Source organism: Carassius carassius, chromosome 30, assembly GCF_963082965.1.
Source record: "Carassius carassius chromosome 30, fCarCar2.1, whole genome shotgun sequence".
NCBI lineage: Eukaryota > Metazoa > Chordata > Actinopteri > Cypriniformes > Cyprinidae > Carassius > Carassius carassius.
This window is the reverse complement of record NC_081784.1, coordinates 23814583-23841636: the sequence shown is the minus strand read 5'-3', so window position 1 is coordinate 23841636 and position 27054 is coordinate 23814583. Positions and strand designations below refer to the sequence as shown.

The following is a 27054-nucleotide window of genomic DNA, read 5'->3' as shown; positions in this document are numbered from 1 at the left end:
AAAATCCCCTTTATTTACCAGAAATAAAATGTGTTTAAATTAAGACAAATTAAATTTGGGTGAAACTTGTTTACTGTTTTTCATAATTATATAACTTGTAGAAAAACTTTAAACACAATTGTAAATAAGTATAAAGAATGGCATTGGTTTTATTTTTAGTGCTAAAAATTTTTTTTTTTTTTTTTTTAGCATATTTTTGTGATTTGCTTTGGTACCGAAATTGGTACCGAGAACCGTGGATTTTCACTGGTATCGGTACCGAATACTGAAATTTTGGTACCGTGACAACACTAGCAGGCAGTATGTTATTTCCAAATGCAATTATGCATTAACATTTTAGCACCACTCACTGGACATTTCTTTTCCGAATTGCCATGATATATGCATTAATCAACATAATAAAATGTTGCTACAATCACATTTAACTGTTTCTGAGGAAATTTAACATGCTACCTAATGCCATTTGTTGGACATTCCACTGTCATGAAACATGATACGACCAATCACAATATATATATATATATATATATATATATATATATATATATATTTTCATGACACTGGGCTGTTTATTAAACCTGCCTCTCCAAAGGAAAAAAGCAACATTACTTATAGCACCTCTTGTGGACATGTCACCAAATAAGTGCAGCAAATTGCACCCAGAGCAGCATTTTTCAGGTCTTCCAAAATTATAGCCAGAGTTATGTATTTCCAGTGAGTCTGGGTCAACCACTGGCATCTGAATTTTCAATAAGAAAGAACTTCAGAGTATCTTTCCAAGAGTCTTATCATGATGGCATAAATAAAGAGTGAGTCGGCAAGTTAATAGTTGGAGAACTGCTAACTCAGTCCCACGCAACAGCACATTTGGGCAAATACAGATTGTTTCCAGTCAAGGTTAACCAGCATGCTGAATGTCAGATGGAAGATTGTGGGCTTCCTCTCCACCCCAAACAATCACATTTTTTGGTGGTTAAGTGTGTGTGAGACTGGAAATGCACCCAATGTACTGACGCAACACCTTGTGTCCTCCCGCACCACCGCATCAATGGACAGCGACAGCGGCCACCTGTGCCTGGAGGGAAAAAGTCCCCCAGAATGCAATGGTACAAGCAGAGGATGCTTCAGTGGTGCAAAGCCCCACCATGAAAAGGAAGGAGGGGCATACAGTCTGTGCATCACCGGTTCTGGCACAGACCCACTTCAATTAGCTCAGTGTGCTGTGGAAGGAGCAGACACCAGTGCATCAGAGCATCTGAAAAAACACCAGCTCTTCATGTACAGAGAACACACTCATTGCAAAGACACACACATGTGCTACATTACATGCAAATACAAATGGGTCATTTCTGTTACGCAGCACCTTCTGAGCTCTGCAATTTTTAAAGAATATGAGTGTGATGTCAAAAAATCTGACATTCAGAGATATGCCTGTGGGTAAGATCAGACAACAGTTTTGAATACAAAACATATTTTATTTATTACAAACATAACTAATTATTATTTTTTTATAAAATATTTTTATATAATATACATTATACTTAATTTTAAACTATACTATAAACACATTTTAGACAGATAGACAAACAATCATGCATAAAATAAATAGGTTTTCATTCAGATTTTAGCATCCAGACACATGAAAACATCTGCTCAAATCCAAAAAAAAAAAAAAAATGTATTCCATGTTCACTCACTGTAAAAAATTGCTGTAGTTTCTACAGCAAAATTTTACAGAATTTTACTGTATAAACATTTTACAAGATGCAGCTGTAATTCGCAATGCATTATGGGTCAAATAAGGTTTTACAGTTGTTAACGGTATATTTCCACGTCAACTGTAATTCATTTACAAGAAGCAGGTGTTGTCACTGTAGTTCCTGCTTTTTACACTAACTTACTGTAGTGTGGCATTATGGGATTGCGCGCGCATCATTCAAATCTGAAACCCAGCCGACTGGAGCAGCGTGAGAACGATTGAAGATTAGAGGCTTTATTCATAATTCCTGGTAAGTTCACTTAATAATACCTGAGAAATATATCCTTTTTATATTTATTTGAGTTTATACTTATAATGTAGAAGCGATATCATGTAGACTCCTATCCTGACATTTAGAGAAGTGGCCTTGGTAACTTCTGTGCAGTACTGGGAATTGCTATCATAGCATAGTTAGGCCAAATTTTCTATTTTTGGAAGTTACATTTTCTTATTGAGAGCATTTAAAGTACTGTTTACCTAACTTTTATCATAAAGCCCAATGCGAACGATTGTCATAGTAACTACTATCTGTCGAAATAACTGACGAACAGCAAAATATGTGAAATTTCATTTGTTTATATGTGTTCATTTGTTCATATGTGTTCAACTGTCCCATATTGACGTGCGCCTTACTATAATAAGTGAAAGACATCTTTATATGCCCGACTGGGCAAGTTAGCCTGATTAAAAAAAAAGACTGAGGAATCATCGAAACGCGAGACTGATTATGATTATATTAACGTTTCATTCAATATCAAAACAAGCTTAACCGCACACATAAACTCACGGACATATGATATAAGTAGCATCACAAGTGAGCTGTTTTCACGAGTATTACGATTGCAAATACATAGTTCAATAAGCAATTAGTTAACAAGTTACTTACTTTTTAGACACAATATTGAATGTTGTTCTATTTCACCAACGAAAATAGTTCCAAACAACGGTCCAATCAAAACTATTTTGCTCATTCTCAAATCAAAACTAAGCGTTGTTTTTGCTGAATGATTCTGCTTTTTGAACGGATCGGTTCAATGAATGACTCAGTTGATTCACTCATTAAGTTATTCGCTGCCACCTAATGGCGGTTTAGTTTCACGTTTAAAAAGTATCATTGCATTTTTCCAACATTTATTAATTGTATTTTCAAAAATTAATGTAAAACATTAATTTCATTACACAGTTGTAATTTTGCACTGTAAATTATTTAATTTGATTGGTGGTATAGTTCTACAATGTAATATTATAATTTATAATAGTTTGTTTATTCTAAAATATATGCCATTTTTGGTGTTAATTTTGGTCTCATTTATGTAAATGTTTTAAAGAAATCACAATATTATTTTCTTTATGTCTTGTACCGTAGGTGCAAAGATTCGCAGCTGATGTGGAGAAATGTTTGATGCTTCAAGACTCTGAAGCTGATTTTATTAGGTAATGTATTAATTCTTTAAATAATTTGATAAACTTGTAATTTAGATTACATTTTATATTGAAATACTGCATTGTAGGTTACATTATTGCTTATATTTCTTAATTTCAGGTGCACCCAGTGGTTTTTGACTATTTGAGGGTCAGATGGTTGTGAATTCATACCTCAACTTTGTAGCTGGATTTGGAGTCTTATTACAACTTCAGTCTGGCGTCCCGGGAGCAGGCATCTTTTGCACACTTGAATTTTTTAAAAGGTAACAAATTTTACTTAAGTAATTTCATTTGCGAAAAAGGTTACTTATTTAGTTTAAAGGGTTACTCCACTCCATAATGACAATTTAGTCAATCACTGTTAACGTGATTAACAGTGATTAATGTCATTTCAAACCCGTAAAAGCTTTGTTTGTCTTCAGAACACAATTTAAGATATTTTGAATAAGAACCGGGAGGCTTGCGTCTGTCCCACTGACAGCCAAACAATTAACAATGTCTAAGCCCAGAAAAGTATGAAAAGCATCGTCAGAATAGTCCATCTGCCATCAGTGGCTCAACTGTAATTTTACGAAGCTACAAGAATACTTTTTGTATGCAAAGAAAACAAAAAGAACAACTTTATTCAACAAAGATGTTATTTTTGTTTTCGTTCAAATCAAAGCGTAAATAAACAAAGAAAGTGTGTCCATGTGACCCAGCTGACACAGAACAGCAGCTGCAGTTCAACAGATACTCGCCAAAATGGCGCTACACTAATGCATAGAGGAGGCGAATTGTTGAATAAATCTTTATTTTTGTTTTCTTTGCATACAAAAAGTATTGTCTTTGCTTCATAACGTTACGGTTGAACCACTGATGGACTATTCTGATGATGTCTTTCATGCTTTTCTGGGCCTTGACAGTGGTATTTACTTGGCAGTCAGTGGGACAGCCACAATCCTCCCAGTTGCATCCAGACTATCTTAAATTGTGTTCTGAAGACGAACGAAGCTTTTACGGGTTTGGAACAACATGGAGGTAAGTGATTAATGGCAAGATTTTCATTTTGGGGTGGAGTAACCTTTTAAATACTGGTAAATGCTGATTGTATTGTATAAGTGGCATTTTGACATTTATTTTATTGAGCTAGTTTCATTTGATACATAACTTTATCCTGATGCTCTTGCTTGTTTTTATGTGCAGATGTTTTCTTGGAATCACAACACTCACTGGATACAAGACGGACACATAGAGGCAAAACAAGTGGAAAAGTCTCAGAGAAGAGGGACAACCCTCATGTGTGTGCTCATCTCAGAAAGTTGATGGACTTTCAGTATGTATTTATTAAATTGTCTTTTGCAGGAATATTCTTAATTTAATAGAACATAAGCTCAAACAACAGAATTTGTGATTTAATGTTGATTCCAGCATTTTCTACTCTGAGTATGGCTTATTTTTTTTTAACATGTATTTGTAGTTATTTGTGATGCTATGTTATTTTTATGATAGATTTTAACTGTTGAAAGACTGACATTTTTATTTTACCAGTAAAAGCCTTGCAATGTCTTTCTGCCAGTTTTAATAAATACTTATTTGCAGCATCATTGACTTTATTCATTTTTATTCATTTGTAAATGTATTAAGATAGAGCTCATGATAATGCATTTATATACGTATTTTATAATTTACTGTAAAAATTATTCTTTAAAGCAGTTTCATTGTTAAATTATTACAACATCATATTGTATTTAGGGGTATTTACAGGATTTTATTGGCAACTTTTGTTGCCAGTTAAATACTGTAATATGATGAAATTACAAATAAATGCTGTAAAATATATTTACAGGACTTTATTGGCAACTTTTTTGCCAGGTAAATACTGTACTTTAGTGAAATTACAAAATATTGCTGTAAAATAAACTACAAGTTAAATTCAATGTTACTGTAAAAATACTACAAACTACTGTATTTCACATACAGCAATTAACTGTAATTTGCTTTGCAGTAATTTCCTGTAATCCATTTTACAGCAATTAACATCATTTTTACAGGATTTTATTGGCAACTTTTTTGCCAGTAAAATACTGTACATTCTACAGTACATTTTTTACAGTGCTTAATATATTGTGATAAAATAAAACTAATATGATTTCCATTTTTAAATATTGAGTTTAATATATTATTCAGTATAATAAGATAAACTGAACTACACCAGAAAGAACCAAACCTACTAAAATCCAGCATTCTGTTCCAGGACTTCGCAGTGAGTGGATATTCCATAATAAATTTACATGTTCATATATTTCTGTGCTTTTGTCCCTTGTGTAAATGCCCTTGTGTGTTGAAAAAAAAAACCTAGATCTGTTTACTTTGTTGTATGTAATGATTTCTGCCCTATTTAAAAGTGCAAGGCAGCACCTTTCTTTTCAGAATGCCACTGGTGCTATTTAAATAAACGTAGGGGGGAAGGGTTTATCCCATCACCCAGAAAAGGCAGTCCAAGGCCTCGGGGCAACTCCGTTGTGTATGTGTGTGTGTGCATTTTAGGCACATTTATAAAGGATAGAGTATTATGTGTGTATGTGTGTGCTGCCTCAGGAGGTGCTGACACAGAGGAAATGATGGTTCTTAGCAGTGAGTGCTACAAAGCTAATATGCAGCAGGATGGAGATTCTGCTGGGCTCCATACTGAGGCCAATATATGGGCAACTCTGTCACAAAAACACGTCATATGCCTCCAGGCTCTTTCTCAGAACTACCAAATCCTAATGACTTGCAGCAAAATTCATGCTCTACAACTAACCAAGCCTTTAAATTATCCCTCAAAATCCCTCTGCACAACTAATTCAGCTGTTCAACAACACATCAAAACTTCTGTAAATAACAATCTCAGCCTTTCTACACCCCACTACTCTACTACACAAACTGAGCCCTTCAACTGTTCTCAGCGCTTTAAAAATATCTCAAATTCTACTACACATTTCAAAACTTCAGTAACACTTAAAACTCTAGCAATGTTAAGGTCATGAGTTGATTCTCAGGAAATGCACGATAAAATCCACATCTTCAATGCAATTGGATAAAAGCATCTGCCAAATACATAATGCAAATGTACCACACAACTATCACAACTAACTCAAACCTTTAACAAAGCCACAAAGCTTTACTAGACAACTCAACTGTAAATAATAACTGAAAACTCCACTGAACACAAACCTTCGACAGAACTCTACTACAGAGCTTGTCAATCTTTAAATAACGCCTCAAAACAAAACTATAAATATAAGACAACTCTTTGTTAAAGGGATACACCCATTTTGTCATTAATCACTTACCCCCATGTCATTACAAACCTGTAAAAGATTCGTTTATTTTTTTCGGAACACAATTTAAGATATTTTGGATGAAAGTTAGGAGGCTGGTGACTGTCCCATTGACTGCCAGGTAAATTGAACTGTCAAGGTCCAGAAAAATATGAAATACATCATAAGAATAGTCCATTAGGGTTGCAACAGTGAGGAAATTTTCACACCGGTTAATCGATGTGTGACAACACCAGTAATACCGGTATCACCATGGGGACGGGGGCATTCCCTCTTTTCCTCACTTTCCTTCGCTTTTAAATAGCTTGTAACAGCTGCGTGGGCATTTTACTTTCACTTTCAAATAACGGCAATTTGGTGTAAAGCAATTGTTAATTTTTAGTTCATTTGAATTTTCCCTCTTTTCCTTGCTTTCCTTCGCTTTAAAATAGCTTAAAAGCAATGTGCGCATTTTACTTTCACTTTGAATTAGCAGCTGTTTGGTGTCAATTGCTTGAGTGCAACAATAAAATACAATGTCAAACTCACGTAAACCTATATGTTAAATGGACTGCATTTATATAGCGCTTTCAACAGACCACATGGCCATCCAAAGTGCTTTACAAGTTGCCACACATTCACCCATTCACACACTCATTCATACACCGACTGCGGTGTCAGCCATTCTAGGCGCCATCCAGCTCTTCGGGAGCAGCTGGGGTTAGGTGTCTTGCTCAAGGACACCTCGACACTTGGTCAGGTGGAGCCGGGGATTGAACCACCAACCTTCCGGTTTGTAGACAACCTACATGAACCACTGAGCCACTATGCAAAACATAGAACTTTCATACAGGGTCATGGGTTCTCCTACCATTGCTATGCTAATGACACACAGCTCTTTAATTTTCTAAAATCTTTAATTTCAACCAGATAATCCAACGGTTGCTGCACGGATCTCAGGCTGCCTGTCAGACATCTCGCATGGATGAAAGAATATCACCTACAGCTCAACCTGGCAAAGACTGAGCTTCTTGTCTTCCCACCAACTCTACAGTATGATTTCTCCATCCAGCTAGGCCCTTCTACAATTTCCCTATCAACTTCAGTCAGAAATCCTGCTGTAACCTTTGATGACCAGCTGACCTTCAAAGTCCACATTGCAAAAACTGCTCGATCTTACAGGTTTGTACATTTATCTATTTAGCTGACGCTTTTATCCAAAGCGACTTAAAATTGCTATGTCAGAGGGCGCACACCTCTGGAGCAACTAGGGGTTAAGTGTCTTGCTCAGGGACACATTGGTGTCTCACAGTGGATTCGAACCCGGGTCTCTCACACCAAGGACGTGTGTCTTATCCACTGCGCCAACACCACCCCATTACAGGTTTGTATTGCACAACATCAGAAAGATCTGGCCCTTTCTAATGGAGCATGCTGCACAACTTCTTGTCCAAGCCCTTGTGATTTCTAGGCTTGACTATTACAGTGCTCTTCTGGCTAGACTTCCATCAAACACAATCAAACCTCTACAAATGATTCAGAATGCAGCGGCACGACTGTATAAAAGCATACAAAATCAAAACGACGGTGGTGGTCGGTGTCACGTGGGTAAGTGACGTATCACCGTCAGCACCGTCTACCGCGGCAAGCCTATAGTCCATCTGCAATCAGTGGTTCAATCTGAATTTGATGAAACACTTTTTGTATGTGAAGAAAACAAAAATAACGACTTTATTCAACAGTTTGCCTTCTCTGTGTCTCTCCGCATCACCATAGCCCCATTTTGGCCCATCAACATTGCCTAAAAAACTCATCTACACAACTAACTCAACCCATCAACAATTAATCAAAACTCAACTACACAACTAACTCAACCCTTCAATAACCCCTCAAAACCCCACTACACAACTAACTCAACCCATCAATATCCACTCAAAACCCCATTACACAACTAACACAACCCTTAATTAACTAGGGTTGGGTATCAATTAGGTTTTTTATGATACAGTGCCATTTCAATACTTTTAAAACAGTACCGGTGCCTAAATGGTGCCTGAACCAATACTTATAGCCACAAAAAACTATGGATAACATTAAAAACCCTTCAATAACCCCTCAAAACTCCACTACACATCTAACTCAACCCTTCAATAACCCCTTAAAACTACACAATTAACTCAACCCATCAACAATGCCTCAAAACTGAACTACACAACTAACTCAACCCATCAACAATGAATCAAAACTCAACTACACAACCAACTCAACCCTTCGATAACCCCAAAACCCCACTGCACAACTCAACCCATTGACAATGAATCAAAACTCCACTACACAACAAACTCAACCCTTCAATAACCCAAACTATACTCAAAACTCCACTATACAACTAACTCAACCCATCAACAATGAATCAAAACTCAAATACACAATTAACTCAACCCTGCAATAACCCATCAAAACTCAACTACACATCTAACTCAACCCTAACACCTCAAAACTCAACTGCACAACTAACTAGAGCTGAAACAACGAATCGATTTAATCGATTAAAATCGATTATTAAAATAGTTGTCAACTAATTTAGTCATCGATTCGTTGCTAAATAACTTTTATTTGCCGTAAGCGGCTCATTTCGTGCATATTTCAAATCTGCGGTGACCAAAGTGTGGCAGTAATGAGCCACCGGAGGTTTTACTCAGCCAGTACAACAGGAGAAGTAGCGAATAGCCAATAGCTGGCCTCGTTTTGTCACGTGCTTCCCGAACAGCGTCTCTGCAGCATTCAGCAGGATGTGGGAGTACTTTACTTTGAGCCTTCAAAAAAGAAGAGTAACCTGTAAACTCTGCACTACGGAACTGTTTAAGGGGACGTTCACATATCGCGTCTTTTGCGCGCTCAAGTTCGTTATTTCCAACACCGCATCGAGTTAAAACATTTCAACTTTTCAGAATGCAGCAAGCGCACCGCGGGTCATGTGACAAGAACTAACCAATAAGCTTCATCCTTTCCCGTAACAACGTTAAAAGCTCAGTCAAGATGAAAGGAACAGCTGATCATAGTTGTATATGGATTTCCATTTTGAAATAAATTTAGTAGCAGAGCTACTGCAAGCGATTTTTTGAGCTGCAAATCCATTTATCCTTTGCTGAAATTTCCGCGTCTTCAAGGAGAGAGCACGTCATGGTTGCTTAGCAAAGGCAGACGCCTCAGGGTCGCTTCTGCACGAGCGCTTTGGAAAGGAGGAGAAAGTGGCGCGCCTAGCGTTTTCCACGCGTTTTTAGGCGCGATATGTGAACGGCCCCTAAGACTTTCATTTGTGCAGATTCTCCAGTACAATGTTGTTTGCAAATGTTTAGTCGTAAAAGCTGATAACATTGCTTTTTAACAGTTAACATTTAAAGCTTTACAAACATGTTCTGTGATCAGTTTGTCGTTTACCAGTTCAAAATTCAGTCGTGCAGCCTAATTATGACTGAATGAGAGAGATAAATGTTTAAAGATATTTGAAATACACTTTTTTTCTAAGTATTCACTGCTCTTTTTCACACAGCAGGTTTTTTGTGTGTGTCCAATTTTTTTTTCTGGACAACCTTCTGATGGATTTTACTTTAAATTGTGAGTTCCATTCAGGTTTCATGCCATTGGCACTTTTTTCGAAGGATTGTTTACAATTTCACAGCAAAAGCTATAAAGCTGTTTTCCAGTAAATAATAAAATACAATGCACTGCAATTTTATTCTGTTTTATCCTTATTCTTCGTGAAAATATGTTCTGAAAGATTCCTTAATAAGCTTTGTCCGGGATGTTAAACTACTTTAGGAGCTCTAAGGACTGCCATGGTGAAAACATTTGATATCTCCTTGTGAAATTTGCTAGAGTATGGGTCAGTGTTTTGATTGCAGAAGAGTTTGACAAAGGATTACTAACACAATAAAACAACTCCAGGTATATTTTTAATGAGGATATGACAATGCAAAATGGTTAAAATCTCTTAAAAATCTATGCTGAAGGATAAAGACCATTTATTAATAATTTACTTGGGGAAAAAATGGAAAAAACTAAAATATAAGCACATAAACCGATTAATCGATTAATCGTAAAAATAATCGACAGATTAATCGATTATCAAAATAATCGTTAGTTGCAGCCCTACAACTAACTCAACCCTTCTATAACCAATCACAACTCAACTACACAACTAACTCAACCCTAACACCACAAAACCCCACTACACAACTAACCCAACCCTCAAATAACCCCTCAAAACCCCACTACACAATTAACTCAACACTTCGATAACCCTTCAAAATTACACAACTAACTCAACCATCAACAATGTTTCAAAACTCAACTACAAAACTAACTCAACTCATCAACCACGAATCAAAACTCAGCTACACAACAAACTCAACCCTTCAATAACCCCTCATAGCTCCACTATACAATTAACTCAACCCATCAACAATGAATCAAAACTCAACTACGTAACTAACTCAACCCTTCAATAACCCCACAAAACTCCACTACACAACTAACCCATCAACAATGCCTCAAAACTCCACTAAACAACTCAGCCTTTTGATAACACTTAAAATCTTCATTACATAACTCCATTACTAAATCAACCTTTTTATAAAGCCTTAAAACTCCTCAAAAAATTTACTAAACCCTCTAAAACAAGGATTAGAGAAAATTTGTCCATTAAAACTTAATCAAGACATCACTGAATTAATATTGATAACTTAATAGGACTGTGAAAAACTAAGGAAGTCTAAGGAGTCTAGTTGTCAAAAAACACAAAATCATTTTGTGCAACTTAGACCTTCAATTTGTGTGAAGAACTCAAAACACGCAGGCACTGAGATGAGAACAAGGCTGATGACTGTGGCTGTCTTTTCAGAGATGGACAAGATGGTACTCCATACAGCACAGGGACATCAGATGACAGGTACACACAGTCTCAGCGTTGTTCATATTTCAGTTAGCAAATGAAGTGAAGCACAGAATGCATCTCTGCTCTGGCCTCTCTGATTGGCTGTCACCTAATTGTGTTGCACTGTCACATGATGAGATGGTTAGGACTTAATAGGTTAATTTAAGAGAATGAACAGCCACACATATCACATGCTCTAGCAACGGAAGGTCACATTTATGCTGAAAACATTACTTTTTAGCATAAACATCTTACCCTTTACTAAACGTCAGACCCATACTGAGTTTTCAGTGTGAAACACGATTAAAGTCCGACAGAAGTATGACAAAATGCATTACTTTAAAATTGTAAATCTACAGTGTACACGAACAAGCCCAGATCTAACAAATCAAAGGTGGTTATGGCTTTAGTGTGACGAGGCTATTAACAGGAAAATTTTGGCTGCGTACTGACATTATAATAAAAACCTGTGAGATCCATTAGCCTTTAACAAAGAATTAAAATGCACATTTGGTGTGCAAAGGGTATGAGATAAATCATGCTAAGGAGCTAAGGGAATCGATCATTTCTCAGATGGCCTGAATTGCTCTTTATCTATATTAAACAGAAGAGTCTAATGGATGGCACTTTAGATGGTCCCTCCATGTCCTTTAAAAGGCATTTGCTTGGGCCCTAGCCCAGAACATTTGAAAATCATTCAGAAGAGGCTAGATTCAATTAAATATCTCTCCCGTACCTTGAACTTTGTGCTGCTGACGAAAGGTAAACACATCAATCTCCTTTTGCTACCCGAGCAGCAACAATCCTCAAATCTGACCAAGCATTAACTTCAAATCTGGAGCACACTGAAAAAATAGCCCAATAACAAGAACAATAGCGGTCTGAGCAAGAACATGCTGACTTGGATACTTTTACCAGATAACCTAAGTATGCTCAAGACATATTTAAAACAATATCAACTGCTGATCTACCTGTATGGGTTTGCTTGGTTTTAAATAAAAAATCAATCAGTATCAGAATGAAGAGAAAAATTATACAGCAACACTTTGTGGTTATCAATTATTTGTGAATCATGTTGATAGATTGATGAATTATATTGTGGTTACTTTGATAGAACAACCTACATGTATGAATTTGAGGAGAATTGACTTAAAAAACATTTCTCATCTTATTTTAACTTGATGTACTAAAATAACTAAAGCTATATATATATACGGTATATATATGGTATATATACGGTACGCAAAAATCACGGTTCGGTACGTACCTCGGTTTTAAAGTCACGGTTCGGTTCGTTTTCGGTACAGTAAGGGAAAGAAATTGTTGTTTATTACTATGAATTTTTTTTACCAATTTGTTTACACTTTTTTTAAATACTTTTTAATAAAATATATATAAAATAAAAAAAGAATAAGAAATAAAATACTGCTGCAAAGTTCTCCACTAAATAAAATACTCTCAGTCTCAAACCAATATTATATAATAAAATAAAATGAAAAATATAAATAAATAACTATGATTACAGTGCAGCATTACCAATCCCAGCTTGTAGGCCTGCTCATATTTAAAAAATATATATAACATTTCCAAAGTGTAAAGTGCAGCATCAACAGTTTCAGTTTTTAGACCTGCTCAGATTTCGTTATTGCGTTGGACCGATCGGAATTAAGAGCAAAGTCTGTTTAAATGCCAACTTTTTTTTCCTAGTTGTAGTGATGTTCACACTCGCGTGATGCCTTTTGAAAACATTAGGCCGGTGACACACTGGCATATTGCACCTGTCAAACATAGTCTATTTTGCCGTCAATACTGTTGACGGTGTCCTTTATCAGCAGGCTTTTTATTTATGCTCAACATGAAGTATAGATATTGTTGTCGTGAAGACAAGATCCTGGTCTGATGGCGCCTCGGCGGCCTCCCTCTATGTCACCTACAGTAGCAGCTGCGCGCCAGCGCCGTGTCAGGCACGATTCTGGTGTGTAAAGACACAGAAAACGCGAAGCAGCCGTCACGCAACTGACACACAGCAGAAACGCCACGCTCACGCCACGCAGCCAGTGTGTCACCGGCCTTAGAATCAGCGGCAGGGCGGGATTTGCGCTGAACGCGGAGACTCAATATGTTCGTTTGGAAACACAAAATTTACCTATGTTCCGCACACAAAATTTTGCATTCGGTCATTCGGTACACAAGTGCACAGTACCAAAAGCCCTGTACCGAAATGGTCCGGTACTAATACACGTGCCGTTACACCCCTAATATATATATATATATATATATATATATATATATATATACATTCACATCCTTTAATTTACTTGCTGGTGCCTATAGACGGTCCATATACACGGCAACCCTTAATAGTGACAAACACCGCATTTAAAAGCAGGTAAAAGTTAAACAACCATCAAAAAAAAAAAGAGAGAGAACTTTTTGACTAACACATTAGAACTTGGATACTCTCACTGGAATATGAATGATTTCAGGTTATACGATTTCACTCTCAGGGGCAACAGGCAAGGATAAGGAACGAGAGGAGACCAAAATCTATTGACATAAACGAGCTTAGATGTTGCCTTTTCATTCACCCTCTTATTCTGAAATCAATACATCTCTGTCCATGTAGGTAGATTCTATTCGCACTCTCCTTTCACCCAGTCTCCCGGCGAGCCTGTGGCGGGCTGGAGACTTAGTCAGCAGTTGGTGAGAAACAGGTTCAATTACACAAAGTGCTTTTAAAATGAGGGATGTGAACGCATTATAAAGATCAACGTTGATGTATTCACTAATAATGACGGCATCACAGGAATCCGGCCATTAGAATCACCAATGATATATAAAGTAACTGACAGAAGCAGAAATGGAAGGGGGTTGTCATGTGATTGATTTCTCCTTGAGATGAACTGGCACTGCTCTTGAGTGAGGAGAACTGGGGCACATGACTTTGTGACACTATGACCCCTGTGCTCTAGTACATCAAGTACTGTCTGATGACAGTCACTCTGTGTGTGTTCTTCACTTATGCTCTAACAACCCTTTAAAGTCATCTTGTGACAGGAAAGGATGACGTTCTGAAGATTTAAGGAAGCCATGTTTACCTGAAATAGAATGACCTATGCTGTGATGTCTGCCTTATTAATCAGTTACATCTGTTGAATGCACAATTACCTCTTGCTTTCGGAGCATCTAAAAATATCCCTGTGTACATCAATGCAAAGAGCTAAACTTACACTAAACTTAGTGTAGCTGGCACACAACGGATCTCAGAACATAAGATGAAGTGAAACTCACCACAGGAATCTGTCTGCAATCTACTGCAAACTCATAAACTAGTCATCCAAAAAGTAAACAGTCACAATGTAGATGCAGAGGCCATCAAAGTGACATTGAAAGAATTAAAATAGAATTTAAACTGAAACTGGACTTCATAAGTGACTGCATTGGAATGCTCTATATGCCGTGTGCCATGCAAATAGAATAATAATAAACCACACAGGAGACTCTTGTTTAACATGTTGCTGAACTAACAATGCAATACTCTAACTACAGTAAAACACAATTCAGTTTTTATATACTGATACCTTTCAGTACTAAAATGTATTTTATTATTAAGAAAATTCTTCAGTATTTTCATATTGTATACGTATATGTAATTAAATATATAAATAAACGTTGTATTCCAGAAAAGACTGAACACTGAATAAAATATTATTTTGTTGTTGTTCTTCTTCTTAAAACTTAATTTGAACAAAATCCTTTTCTTAAAGGATCTACAATTTGTAAGATATTTGCAGTAAAATATCCAAAAACCACTAAGCTAGTGTTTTGTCCAGTTGATTACTAACAATATCTCTAATGTTTTCAACTACTTGTAAATTATGAGAAAATTCCCATTCTAAACAGTAACACGGGGCAGTGCAGTCGCTTGTCAATGACGTTAGTTCCCCTTTGTTACCACCAGGGCTCCGAACCGGTTCAAGGAGCGAAAACGAAAACCGGAAAAAAACTAAATTTTGACAGGAACAGAACCAGAAACAGAAATGAAATAAAATTTTATAGTTCCAAACAGAATCGAAAATTTGAAATGGCCGATAACCGGTTAATATCGTTATTTTATCATTCCATTTATTATTTGAAATTTGCTGTCAACCAATCACGAATTCCATGTGAAGCTGAAGCCAGCGAGTAAAATGTCTGCTCAGCTGAGGACTCATCATAGGCAAGTCTCAATGACAATGAACCGCCTTCAGGGCCGGATTAAGACCAAATTAGGCCTGATGATGACGCAGCGCAAAAAGGGCCTTTTTTTCTCGGGGTTGGTGCATGTGCATTCGACACTCAAGCGCCAGCATGCTTAGCCTTTCCTGCCCAACTGAGGACCACAGCTCTCTTTTGATTGTTCCAAACTTTTAGAAGCTCCGCTCGCCGGGGGCATTGGACATCATCATGCACAGATAGATGCGCTGACCCATTTCAACGTTTGGAAATGTCTGAGAAAGATTCAGCGATGATAAAAGCTTGTACAAGCTCTGCTGATTCGTTCACAGTCACCGGTTTCTGAGTGTGCATGAATGCAGCAAACTGTATCAGCTAATTTTGACCGATTATTAGTAATCAATTAAATGGTTTAAAAGGTCATTTATTTATTTTCAGTAAATTATCAAAATATTTAAAAAGGTTTCCTGCATGGTTAAAATACGCTATGCGTATATATATATATATATATATATATATATATATAAAGAGAGAGAGAGAGAGAGAGAGAGAGAGAGAGAGAAAACTTGTATAGCCTATACGTTTTCATTTGCTATATTAACCTCAAAATAATTCTTAGAATGAAATTTGAGTCCAACTTTCGGACGCATATACAGTGTTACTTATTATACATTTACCATTATTCTATATTCTTTATATTAAATAAAATTTTAGCATCCAGATACGAACATGGAAACATTTGGATTCATCCCGAAAGAGAAGAGGTAGTCATCAGCTTCACCTTAGATTAATTTGTTTTTTGATTGACGTTTTTATAGCCTAAACTAATAACTGTTTTTATATTGTTATTTAGTCTTTAGCATTTTAGCCTTTATTATTTCGGAAGTAATAGGGCTAATAAAATGCGATGTGAGCCGCGACTTTTTTTTTTTACTCTCAAAACGCAATCTTATAATGTTTTTTTTTTCCTTTTAACAATGCAGCAAACATTTTTAAATATCTTAAAAATACTTTGTCTTTAAAGTGTTGATACATTTATTATTATTTTTTTTTTAGTAGCTTACATTTGGCCAAAATCTAGAGATGATGATGCTGTAGCTTATTGGCTGTGACTAAGCGTTAGATCTCTATTTTTTCCTTTTCTTTTTGAGTAAAGAAAACACTATACTTTATTATTATTATATTATTATTATAAGGCCAAAAATATTGTTTTTTAAAAATAGCGTTATTAACCGGTATTTCTTCCACCCGAACCGGTTTCGGAACGGTAATAATATCAGAGGAATGCAGATCAGAAATGTTAAAATATTGATTCTGCTCGGAGTGAACCGATTGAATTTTTCAATCAAATTTCAACAAATGCGGAAGTAGTGTCTAGTGTCCAGAAACCACTAGCTTGCTTCAAGCAGTTCCTTATTTACTACTTCTTGCATGTTTTATGGTGGATTGTGTTACTTATTTATGGAACATAATTACTGTTTACCGTCTGCCGCTGGTTCTGTCAACAAGGACAGCTCCCGTAAACGTGTGTTTTACTCGACAGGTGAGTTGTTTTGATTCGTATCTTTACAGAAAACGTATGATATTATAATGATCAACAAGATTAGTATTATGGGGCATACACGCCAAACGCGGGGCATCGCGTCTCTAGACCCGCCCGAGGACGCGTCTGATCCATAGTCTGATCGCGTCTTTGCATTGACTTTGTATGTAATCTACTCGCGCAAATCGTTGAACGCGCGTTTGAAAATTATGACATCCTTTAATACACCTATTAAATCCTTGATTTATATTTCCGTCTGATTGATGGCCGTCAGCGGTTGGGTAGACGACAACAAATCCCATTATCCCACGCTCCTTCTTAGCGTCATCAAACCACGCAATTGTTATTGTTTTGGTAGTGCGCCCTCTCGTGGCAGGTCCTACAAACTGTACCTTTAAGTCCTTAAAGGCAAGATGTTGTAAGATGAGATGTTTCAGCTATTAAAAATTACAACATTATATACTATACATTCAATAATGATGGTTAAACTCTTAAAACTAACACATCTCACAGTGTGCATCGTTTTATGCTTAATAAAAGATGAGATTTTTGAGAATCTGGCTTCTGAGACCAGTCCAATTTGTGAATGGATCATTCAGTGAGATTTATGAATGTCCTCAAAAGAATTGTTTAATCTGTTTTTACTGACTCAGTTATATGGTCACAGTGGTCCTTTGAAGAAGGAGGTAACTATGAGATGTCATTGTATGGAAAAGAGCTGCATGAAGATTTTTCTAAATTTCTCTTTTCTTTTTGTTGTTCCACACAAAAACACATAAACATCTGGAACAAAATGAGAGTAAACGATAGAATAATAATAATAATAAAGTAATCATCAAATATTTTATTTTTAGATGCACTGAATGATATTTTTAAGCTTTTACATACAATACATACATTACAATACATTGATTTTACTATCCCTGAGATGTTTCTAGTGTTGTAAGTCACCTGAATCTCTCTCCAGCTTTAGCTCCTAATGAGTACACAGCTCATTTCCTACTCCTCTAATGCCACAAAGTGAGAGAGATTGTAAAGTGTCCCTGAAAGGACAACTACTTTACAGCTAAAGACAGAGTCCTAAAGAAGTTGTTTCTGGGTAAACTGACTTTGACCCCAGTAGAACTCCTCAGGATTAATTAATTGCTCCAATTAGGTAATAAATGTGGCCACTTAGACTAATTGTCAGTGGAGCATGCGCTTCTCAAGTCCTCATGGGATCTTTAAGGAGCTTTCATGAAAAAGGGCTTTTCCTGAAAGTAAACCGCCTTGTATTGAAGTTTTAGAAGGCAAAGCCATAACCGGTCCTCAGAGTATGATTATCAGCACATCAGATTCTTATATGAATTTGTGTGAAAGATCAATAACCACTCTTAGTGTGCTTGTCCTGTTTGAGTAGTAATAAGCAAGCTGTTATGTAGGTTAACTACATTTGTGGTAGGATCTTGTATTATTCAATGAGGTTTCTGAGTTTTGTTTAACAAGCTAAACAAACTCCTGACAAGTGGGAAGACCGTCTAGTTAACTTATTGACAACAAAGTATTTTTTTCTTTTAAAAAATCATCTCCAATTTGTCTTTCAACTCTTTGTACAACGTCAGTTTGGAATTAAAAAAGTTCATTCTGACTGACATGAAAAGTGACCAATCCCAGTCAATTCTGTGTTGACATGCCATATAAAGGCTAAAAATTGTCAGTCTGCTCAGTCACTAAAGCAATGGTCAGAAATGTGAAAGATTTGATTGTTTTTTGGGTATGATTTATTTATTTTTGAAATGTTTTTGAAATGTCCTTCATGCTCACCAAGGCTATAATTATTTGATAAAAAAAAAAAATTAAGCAATAATTTCCTCTTGAATAGATTTTAACAAATAATCTATTCCTGAGACGCAAAGCTGGATTTTCAGCATTATTACTCCAGTCTTCAGTGTCACATGATCCTTCAGAAATCAAGAAAAATTATTATTATTAGCAATGTTGAAAACAGTATTGCTGCTTAATATTGTATAACTAAAATTATTTTTTGGGAAACTGGGAAAATTCAGAAGTCCATAAAACAACATTATTTTAAATCAAAATCGTATGTTTTTTTTCTGGTTCTTTTGATCAGTTTAACACATCCTTGCTAAATATAAGTACTTTATAAAAAAAAAAAAAAATCCTAAATCATAAATGGCTGCCCACTGCTCCGGGTGTGTGTTCACTGCTGTGTGTGTGTGTGTTCACTGCTGTGTGTGTGCACTTTGGATGGGTTCAATGCAGAGCAAAAATTCTGAGTATGGGTTACGATATAACCCATTTTTTATTTTTTTATTAGTTCTTTTCCAAAAGCACTCCATACCTTGTAAACAGGACTTTGTTTCCAGGCAGACTGGTGCACCCAGACTCCTGAAAGTTGCACAGCGCCAGCCAATCAGATTATATGCATCAGACTGTGTCTGTGGGCGGTCCATTGCCATGCCATCTGAGGCCCAACATCCTACAACTAAGAATATCTTGAATTTAATTCAGAATGTTTGAACGTGGCACTTGAGGGCCTCGAATACTAAATATACTTATAGTCACTAAATCGCAGCAGTAAGTTATTTAGAAACCTTTTACGACACCATGAAATAAACGTTTGGTGTACAAACCATGACTGACCACCAGTGTTGGGAACGTTACTTTAAAAAAGTAATTAGTTATAGTTACTCACTACTTGTTCCAAAAAGTAACTGAGTTAGTAACTGAATTACTCTATAATAAAAGTAACTCGTTACCAGGGAAAGTAACTATTTGCGTTACTGTAAAAAAAAAAAAAAAAAAAAGTTGGTATATGTCAAATAATTTTTTTTTTTTTTAGAAGTTTTCACAAGTCAGTTGAAATAAGTAGAACAGACAGGTGTTCGTACATAACTTTCGAGATTTATTGCACGTCAACAGACAGCAAGAGTTTTATCCTGCACTCTTTGTAAGAAAAGTGTTTTTGGCCACTAGCTTTGTAGATGCGTGTGTCACACATTACATGCACGTTCTTGCCTTTGACTACAATGAATTTGAAGTAGTGCTTATATCTCCACCTTGAAAATGCCAACTTTTCATCGGATTGCTCCTGACTCGCCATTTCTCCTGCTGCTGCGAATCTCTGTGTAGCTGTTGCGTGTGTGTGACTGTGTGTGTTTGGCGCCGCTGGCGCGTGTGTGTAAAAACACTGGCTTTAATTGGCTACCATGAAACACATGACTCTGCCTTAGCCAATCATAATCGCTTATCTCGTTATTAACCCACCTGCTCACTCGCTGTGTGAGCCAGGGGTGCGTTCGGATTGCATATTAAATCAATGCATAGTAACGCACCGCATTTAACGTTCAGTAACGTTAACGGCGTTGTAACGACGGGAAAAGTAATTAGTTAGATTACCCCGTTACTGAAAAAATAACCTCGTTACCTAATGCCGTTCTTTTAAACGCCGTTATTCCAAACACTGCTGACCACTGAGCATTACCATGCCTTACAGGCCCACATACATCTCTGTTTCTATTACCGTCTCTATTCAAACAGTAACTAACTCCATCCTCTATGGATGTCAGCAGCACAACTTTGCCTTATGGGCCTTGTACTGATGGCAGCGGCTGCTCCCCTGATTAAATTCATCACCTTTATTACAGCGTCGAGTGCGTGGCCTAGCATGGCTGACTGCTCCTGTTGGCCATTGAGAGCATTCATCTGTACTAACAGAGGAAGGGGTTTACACTTGGTTTGTGCATCCGCCTATGAACATCACGTCTGCTTTACGCAAATGCATCGCTCACAGGAGACATGCCAGGGTCGGTCACACGTCTCATATCTAAAGGCCACAGCACCCTTCCGAGCGGAGAAAAACAGCTCTTTACAACACTAACTAGGGCAAGGGGCTTCAAATAATGTGTATCAAATACACTATTACCTACAGTAAGTATTAAATTTCAGAAATCTAGTTAACGCTGCTGCATGAGCGTTTCTAATGTGACTGAGGGAGTGATGGTAAATTTGACATCTTTCTCTCTTCCCATGGAAGCTATTGTTTTTGTTTTGTTATTGGAGCAAGTGGGAATACTACAAATATATCTGTTGTATTTTCTGTTTACTACAATAAAAGTTTACCCAGCTATGATGACCTTCTCTTCTGAGAACTGTGGAAATGTGGGTCCATTGGAAAAGTCATATAACTTTAGGTGTGTAACTAGAAAAAAAAAAATTACATATGTTAATATGTGATTAGCACTTAATTTGATTAATTAAAATAATGCAAAAAAAAACAACTAAACAATTTAACAGATTAACAGCCCTAGTTTAAAATTGTTATTTGCTATTCAAAACAGTTTTCTCATCCAAAGTATCTAACAGTACCAGCTACAAGGACAATCCCCCTGGAGCAACCCAGGGTTCTCTAGGCCACAATAACAATAGAGGATCCCAGACACTCCATCAGAATAAAGTGCCTCTGATTAAATGTGACCTTATGACCTTTGGAAACAGATAATATTATCAGTCCAGCTCTATAACTACTAAATGAGCACCACCCCAAATGTTTGAGAAAGAGAGAGAGAGAGAGAGAGAGAGAGGGGAAAATGATAATGATATTATAGTAATTTATGAGAGAATATAAGAGTTTGTCTAGATTTGTAGTTTCAGTAGAGTACAGTAATGTAAAGTAATTTACAAAAATGAACAGCACTCTCATAGTAATAATGACAGCAATTGCCTAAAATCCAAAGTGCTCCCAAGCTACTGCTTGCATCCGATTCTGTGATATTACAAACGAGAGTTTAAAATGAATGCACATTATGAGATGGATGCAAGCCGACACAAACGCACATTCACACACTCTCATCCAAACAGAGCCAGATTTGTTCGATATTACCACACCCCACAGGGAATATCACACATGCGATCTCGCACAGCTACTGAGCGCTTCTGAGCTATCGCTTGCCTTGATTATCGATGATGCCACAGATTTTCAACAATTCATTTCCCCATTTTCATTCTCAAAGAGCCGTGCAGAAAAGAGTTTCATGTATTATCATGAGTTTAGTGGTCCAGCATGAGCAGCAGACCATAATTTATGTTCGAGGACAGAATAGAGCTGAGCTCGGCAAAAGCCGATGATTTAGCATTGCTTTGGTGATGGTTCCACTGTAGCGACAAAGCTTCTGAGATTACAAAGGAATATATTTGTGGAAGCATGCAGTATGTCAGTTGCAAGTACTGTAGCCAACAACAGAATGTTTGTTTCTCCATGGATCCAGAGAAACATGTTTTCTGATCTCATAATCACCGAAGATCATGACCAATTGCAATTAGTTTTCTAATGATCAGAGGCATGCATGCACGCATTTGCACACGCTCCCAACATGCAGATCTGAGCAGTGTGTCCTGTTTATTGGAGGTCAGGGCTCAGTTCTGCAATGGTTCAATAGAGGAAGTGAAACCGACTACTCAGATCACTCTCATGAGCACAAGACTAACTCACTGTCTCAGTCTGACGGAGTGTGTGCTCCCTTGACAGCGTTATTAATTCACATTTGCACCAGCTAGACTGTGACAAACCCATAATGTGTGGTGGAGGAAACGACTCTAACTGGCATATTACTCAAAAGGATTGCATTTAACAGCATGACACATCTCTACGCCAGATTCTTCCCAAATCTCTGTATAAAAAGCTGTGAAAACTCACGATGTGAGTCATACTTCACAAGTGAAAAGCAGAATATTCTTCATGTTGGTAAGTAAGATCAGCCACATCGTCCTGATTACATGGCTAATGTTACAAGCAAACATCTCCAGCTTTATCCAGAGAGGAAAGCTAGTTTCGACCAGAAGGAAAGGCTGTAAATGTGAGTGACAAGAAATAAACAAGAAAGCGACTGTGAAACTGCTGCAATTCACGAAGCACAGAGTGTAAAGCCAGGCCACAGGCCCACCCGAGGGGCGTATGATGATGTCCATGTGCACTTTTTGAAGTATTTATTTTAGTGTCTAAACTGACAAATTACAATTTATTTTATTAGAAGTCTAAAAATGAAACTGACATTTTAAAATGACATCACAGAGGAGTTATTAGGCTTATGTCATTCCCTTGTGATTTGCAGATGAATACAATATTTAACTGCGGACGCCAAAGGACTACATCCACACAGGAATGGCATGCTGGGTGCAGATGATTCACCGCCGGAAAGCAGTTATTCGGGACTGTGCGTGTCAGCGATTATAAACCTTCCTAACTTGCACAAGGGTGGGTGGCAGCACTCAAAGATGTCCAAAATATAACGACTCCCCCTCCCTCATACTGTCCCGAGAAAGTAATGATGAGTAATGAGTCGGTAATGAAGAGTAATGTGTGTAATAATGGGAGTTTTAGAAATGTAATTTAAAACGTAGGTTTGATCAAGAGGTTCTAAATTATTACAAGCACATCATGATCTGAAATTAAGTTTGCTTGGTTTGACCATATACATATATATATATTTGATTTTCAATTGGCATGGAAATTCTGTAAAGCAAAATAAATGAAAATGCATGTTAAATAGAAAAAAGAAAAATGAAAATCAGTCTACAGTGACAGAACGGCCTCTGCATTCGAGAATAAAAGGAACTCGTGAGGGTGGTAAGACGGGGCCCTCTCTACTGACCGAGATCTTTTAGATAGATCAACAAGATGATTTTAATCATCCTTTTAACAACTAACGATAGTAATTTAAGTTGCAATAAAGGCCCACGGCTTTCTATAAAACATTTTTATAACACAGTCTGAACGAGAAAAAGAGCGTAGTTTACACAAATATATAAACCTTATTAACATCTTATAAAGTGGACAGCAGGAGATGGTTACAAGTGGCTTCTGTGAAGAATTAGTCAGGAGCCAGAGCCCCCTGGTGCCACAGAACCAAAAGTAATTCTCACCCTTAACCACAAAGAACTGTCTGGTCTCTGCTCTTGGACCACAATTAAACCATGACATAATGCACATAGCAACTAAAAGACGAATCTGACAAACAAATCTACTTGAAAACTGATATTATGCTTAGATACGGGGGTGTTTTACACAAACACTTTGTGTAAAATGTACTGCTTAAACATACTGGGCCATTTTGCTGGGTTATTTTGGTAAACTATTGAAAATAGCAACGGTCCAGAAGAGGAACTGTAGGTGTGACATGAAGTTTCTCTTGCTTGTGTAGGTTCGCTCACTGCATTTTATTAGACATGAGCAGTCCAATATAAGTTATCTGTTTGTGTATCTGGTTCATTTAGAGTTTAAATGAGAGAATTAATATAAGCTACTTACGAGTTTTATTATTATTATTATTTTGTCTCGGAGAAAGTCTCCTAAACATCTGTTTCTCAAATATGAAGGGGAAATTGTTGATAAGCTTATTGTATTACGGTTTTCTTCACATGAACATATCAAAAAGATATGTTTCCAAGATATGTTAACTAACAGAACCACTGTAAAATCATTTGGCAAGCCACAGGTATCCCTTTGCTACGGACTACCGAGTGCGAGCGTAAACTTGAGCAGTTATTAAAGCAGAACTAAAAGGCTGTTCAAGTCGTGTGTCTGCCAAAACGATGATGACAGTCTGACAGAAAACGCAGCTGAAGCCATAAATTGTTACTGTTAACCGTTAACCCGTTTTGGCGCGCGCGTTTCCAGCACCGTTCGTGTCATTCTAACGGACGCGTGTCATTCCATAAACATTACCTTCGTCGAGAAGCCGTTCGAGGTGGTTGAAGATCCCGCAGAAGTTGGGCAGACTGCTCATCAGTTTCTTATCGTTCATGAGCTGCATCAGATAATCTGGGGTCGGCTTCGGCTTCTCTTTCGTTTCCATTTCCCCCACCATATTCCACAGAAATCACCACCGACGCCCCAGAACAGTGCCAAAATAAATAAAGGCTTGAATATAAATAATAAATAAGAGTACAAAAACGCAAGAGAAGAAGGCGAGTGCCTGACTCGTCCGCGGAAAAGGCGGCTGTCTGTGTCTTTACGCACAATCCTCTGCTGCAATCGGCAGTTCGGGAGATGACAGTTGTTGAGTGCAGCTGATGAACTGAAATTAAATGAACAAAATTAAATCTAAACGCGTGGAGAGGGAAGCCAGGTCTCCTTTCAGAAACAATTCCCGATAAATCCCACAAGTTAGTCGTAGAGGCGACTCCCGCGTGCCCAGTGCTCTATTAAGAGTTATTTTAGCGAGAGATTTGTCCTTAACTTCCTCTTGAGACGGTGAAAATGCACCCTTTCCTCGAGTTCCCCAGAGCTTTCTGTGTCTCGTCTGTCTGTGTATGCGTGCAGCTCTAGAAACGTCTGTCCCTCCCGTCTCTCACGCGCAATAAAGGCGCTTTCTCAGTCAGATTGGCATTCGGTCCTCCGTTACAGACCTGCTCTTCTTGCGCTCGCGAGCCTGTCACATTATCACACTGAGTCCCAGCTGCAGAAATCATACTGTGGGAGGAGAGAGAGAGAGAGAGAGAGAGAGAGAGAGACTGTACGTTTGAAAAACAATTAGCCCATTTAAAATGCAACTCGTTTCTGAAGCATGTCTGTAAGATGTCTGCTACTGTATATTATTATAAAGTCATGCAATTAGGCTAGCATGAGGAACAGAGTCAAGTTAAGTCTCTGTATTAGTTTTGTCACACTTTATTTATTTATTGTCATAAAGAGCAGCTCAGACAGTCTACCAAATATCTCCTTTAGGTTTTCATTGAGAAAAATTTTTTTTTGTATATATTAGGGTGTTATCATTAAAAAAATATATCATTTTTAAAAATCTAAATCATTAAAAAAAGGATACACTTGTTCACCAAAGCAAAATTAAGTTCAATCTTTCTTTCTTAAGTTTTAAATCTTTCTTAAGATTCTACCCTCTTACATTTACCATTTAGTAATACTGCTTGTTTTATTGAGAATGAAAGCTCTGTCCTTATTGACTTGAGGTGTTTGTGAACCTGAGTGTGTATCAGTCACATGGGTCTAATGTTAAAAGACTCATTTGTCCTCTTTGGGCAAACTGAATAGTGACGTAGAAGTGACTAAACACCGGTACTCATCAGAATGCACCTCAATGGTAAAGAAGAAAACAAGGCCTTTATCTCAATAGGAGGACTTCCTCTGCAGAAAAAAAGAAATAATTGCACAATACGGATGGAGGCTAATGCTTTGTCAATATGTACCAATACTTGACTAAAGCTAAAGCTATGGGAACAGCTCCTCCCTCTGGATTAGAGCGCTTTTTAATTTACATAATTAACATTCTTTTTGTCCCTATTGAAGCAGAGGGTAAGCAGAGAGCTAGAGAGATTTAAAGTTGGATGTGCTACATTTTCATTCCTAGCATTCATTCTTTGCTTTAATGCAATGCATTCGATTTAGAAAAATAAACGCTATGCCCTAGTACCTCACTTTGAAATAGCAAACGTGCAATTTCAGAAAGAACTGAAGTTATTTTCCCACACAGTTAGCAAAATTTATCACTGCTTAAATCCCTTCATTACTATGTTTATATAAATACTCTAATTGGCCTCATGGTTTTGTCACTTCTTTTGTTATGCTGAGCAGTTCTCATGCATGGTGCTGTTTGGCTTTTAGATGCAGCCATGGAAGCAATTGTTCCGGTCGCTGTTTGACGTTACGTTGGTCCATTACTCCAGTTCACGTGACCGTAAAAAATAAGAAGCACGTATGAGAAACAGCCAGAAAACAAAACGAGGGGCAATGTGGAACAACACACCAGAGGGCTGAGGAGATGAGGGTAGAGAGGGCTGGCGGCCCAGTATCTGACAGCATGGAAACAAACGACCCACCAGAAGAGGAAAGGATTGTCCAGGTCCTGCCCAGCACCTTTTCATCCTTTTGTGATGCCAG

The 27054-nt window shown here is 37.3% G+C and overlaps 1 protein-coding gene across 5 annotated transcripts in view; it reads right to left on the bottom strand.

Moving 5' to 3' along the window:
- LOC132110937 (KH domain-containing RNA-binding protein QKI) overlaps positions 1–25616 on the bottom strand; it is a 101373-nt gene extending 75757 nt beyond the window's left edge. For 2 of the 5 annotated variants that reach the window (XM_059518054.1, XM_059518051.1), the window contains exon 1: positions 24886–25616. In XM_059518054.1, coding sequence (XP_059374037.1) covers positions 24886–25027 — 142 coding nt within the window. In that variant the 5' untranslated portion in view covers positions 25028–25616. The remainder of the gene's footprint in view (positions 1–24885) is intronic. The other 3 variants (XM_059518053.1, XM_059518052.1, XM_059518050.1) reach the window with 2 other exon arrangements.
- Between the last annotated feature and the right edge of the window lie 1438 nt (positions 25617–27054).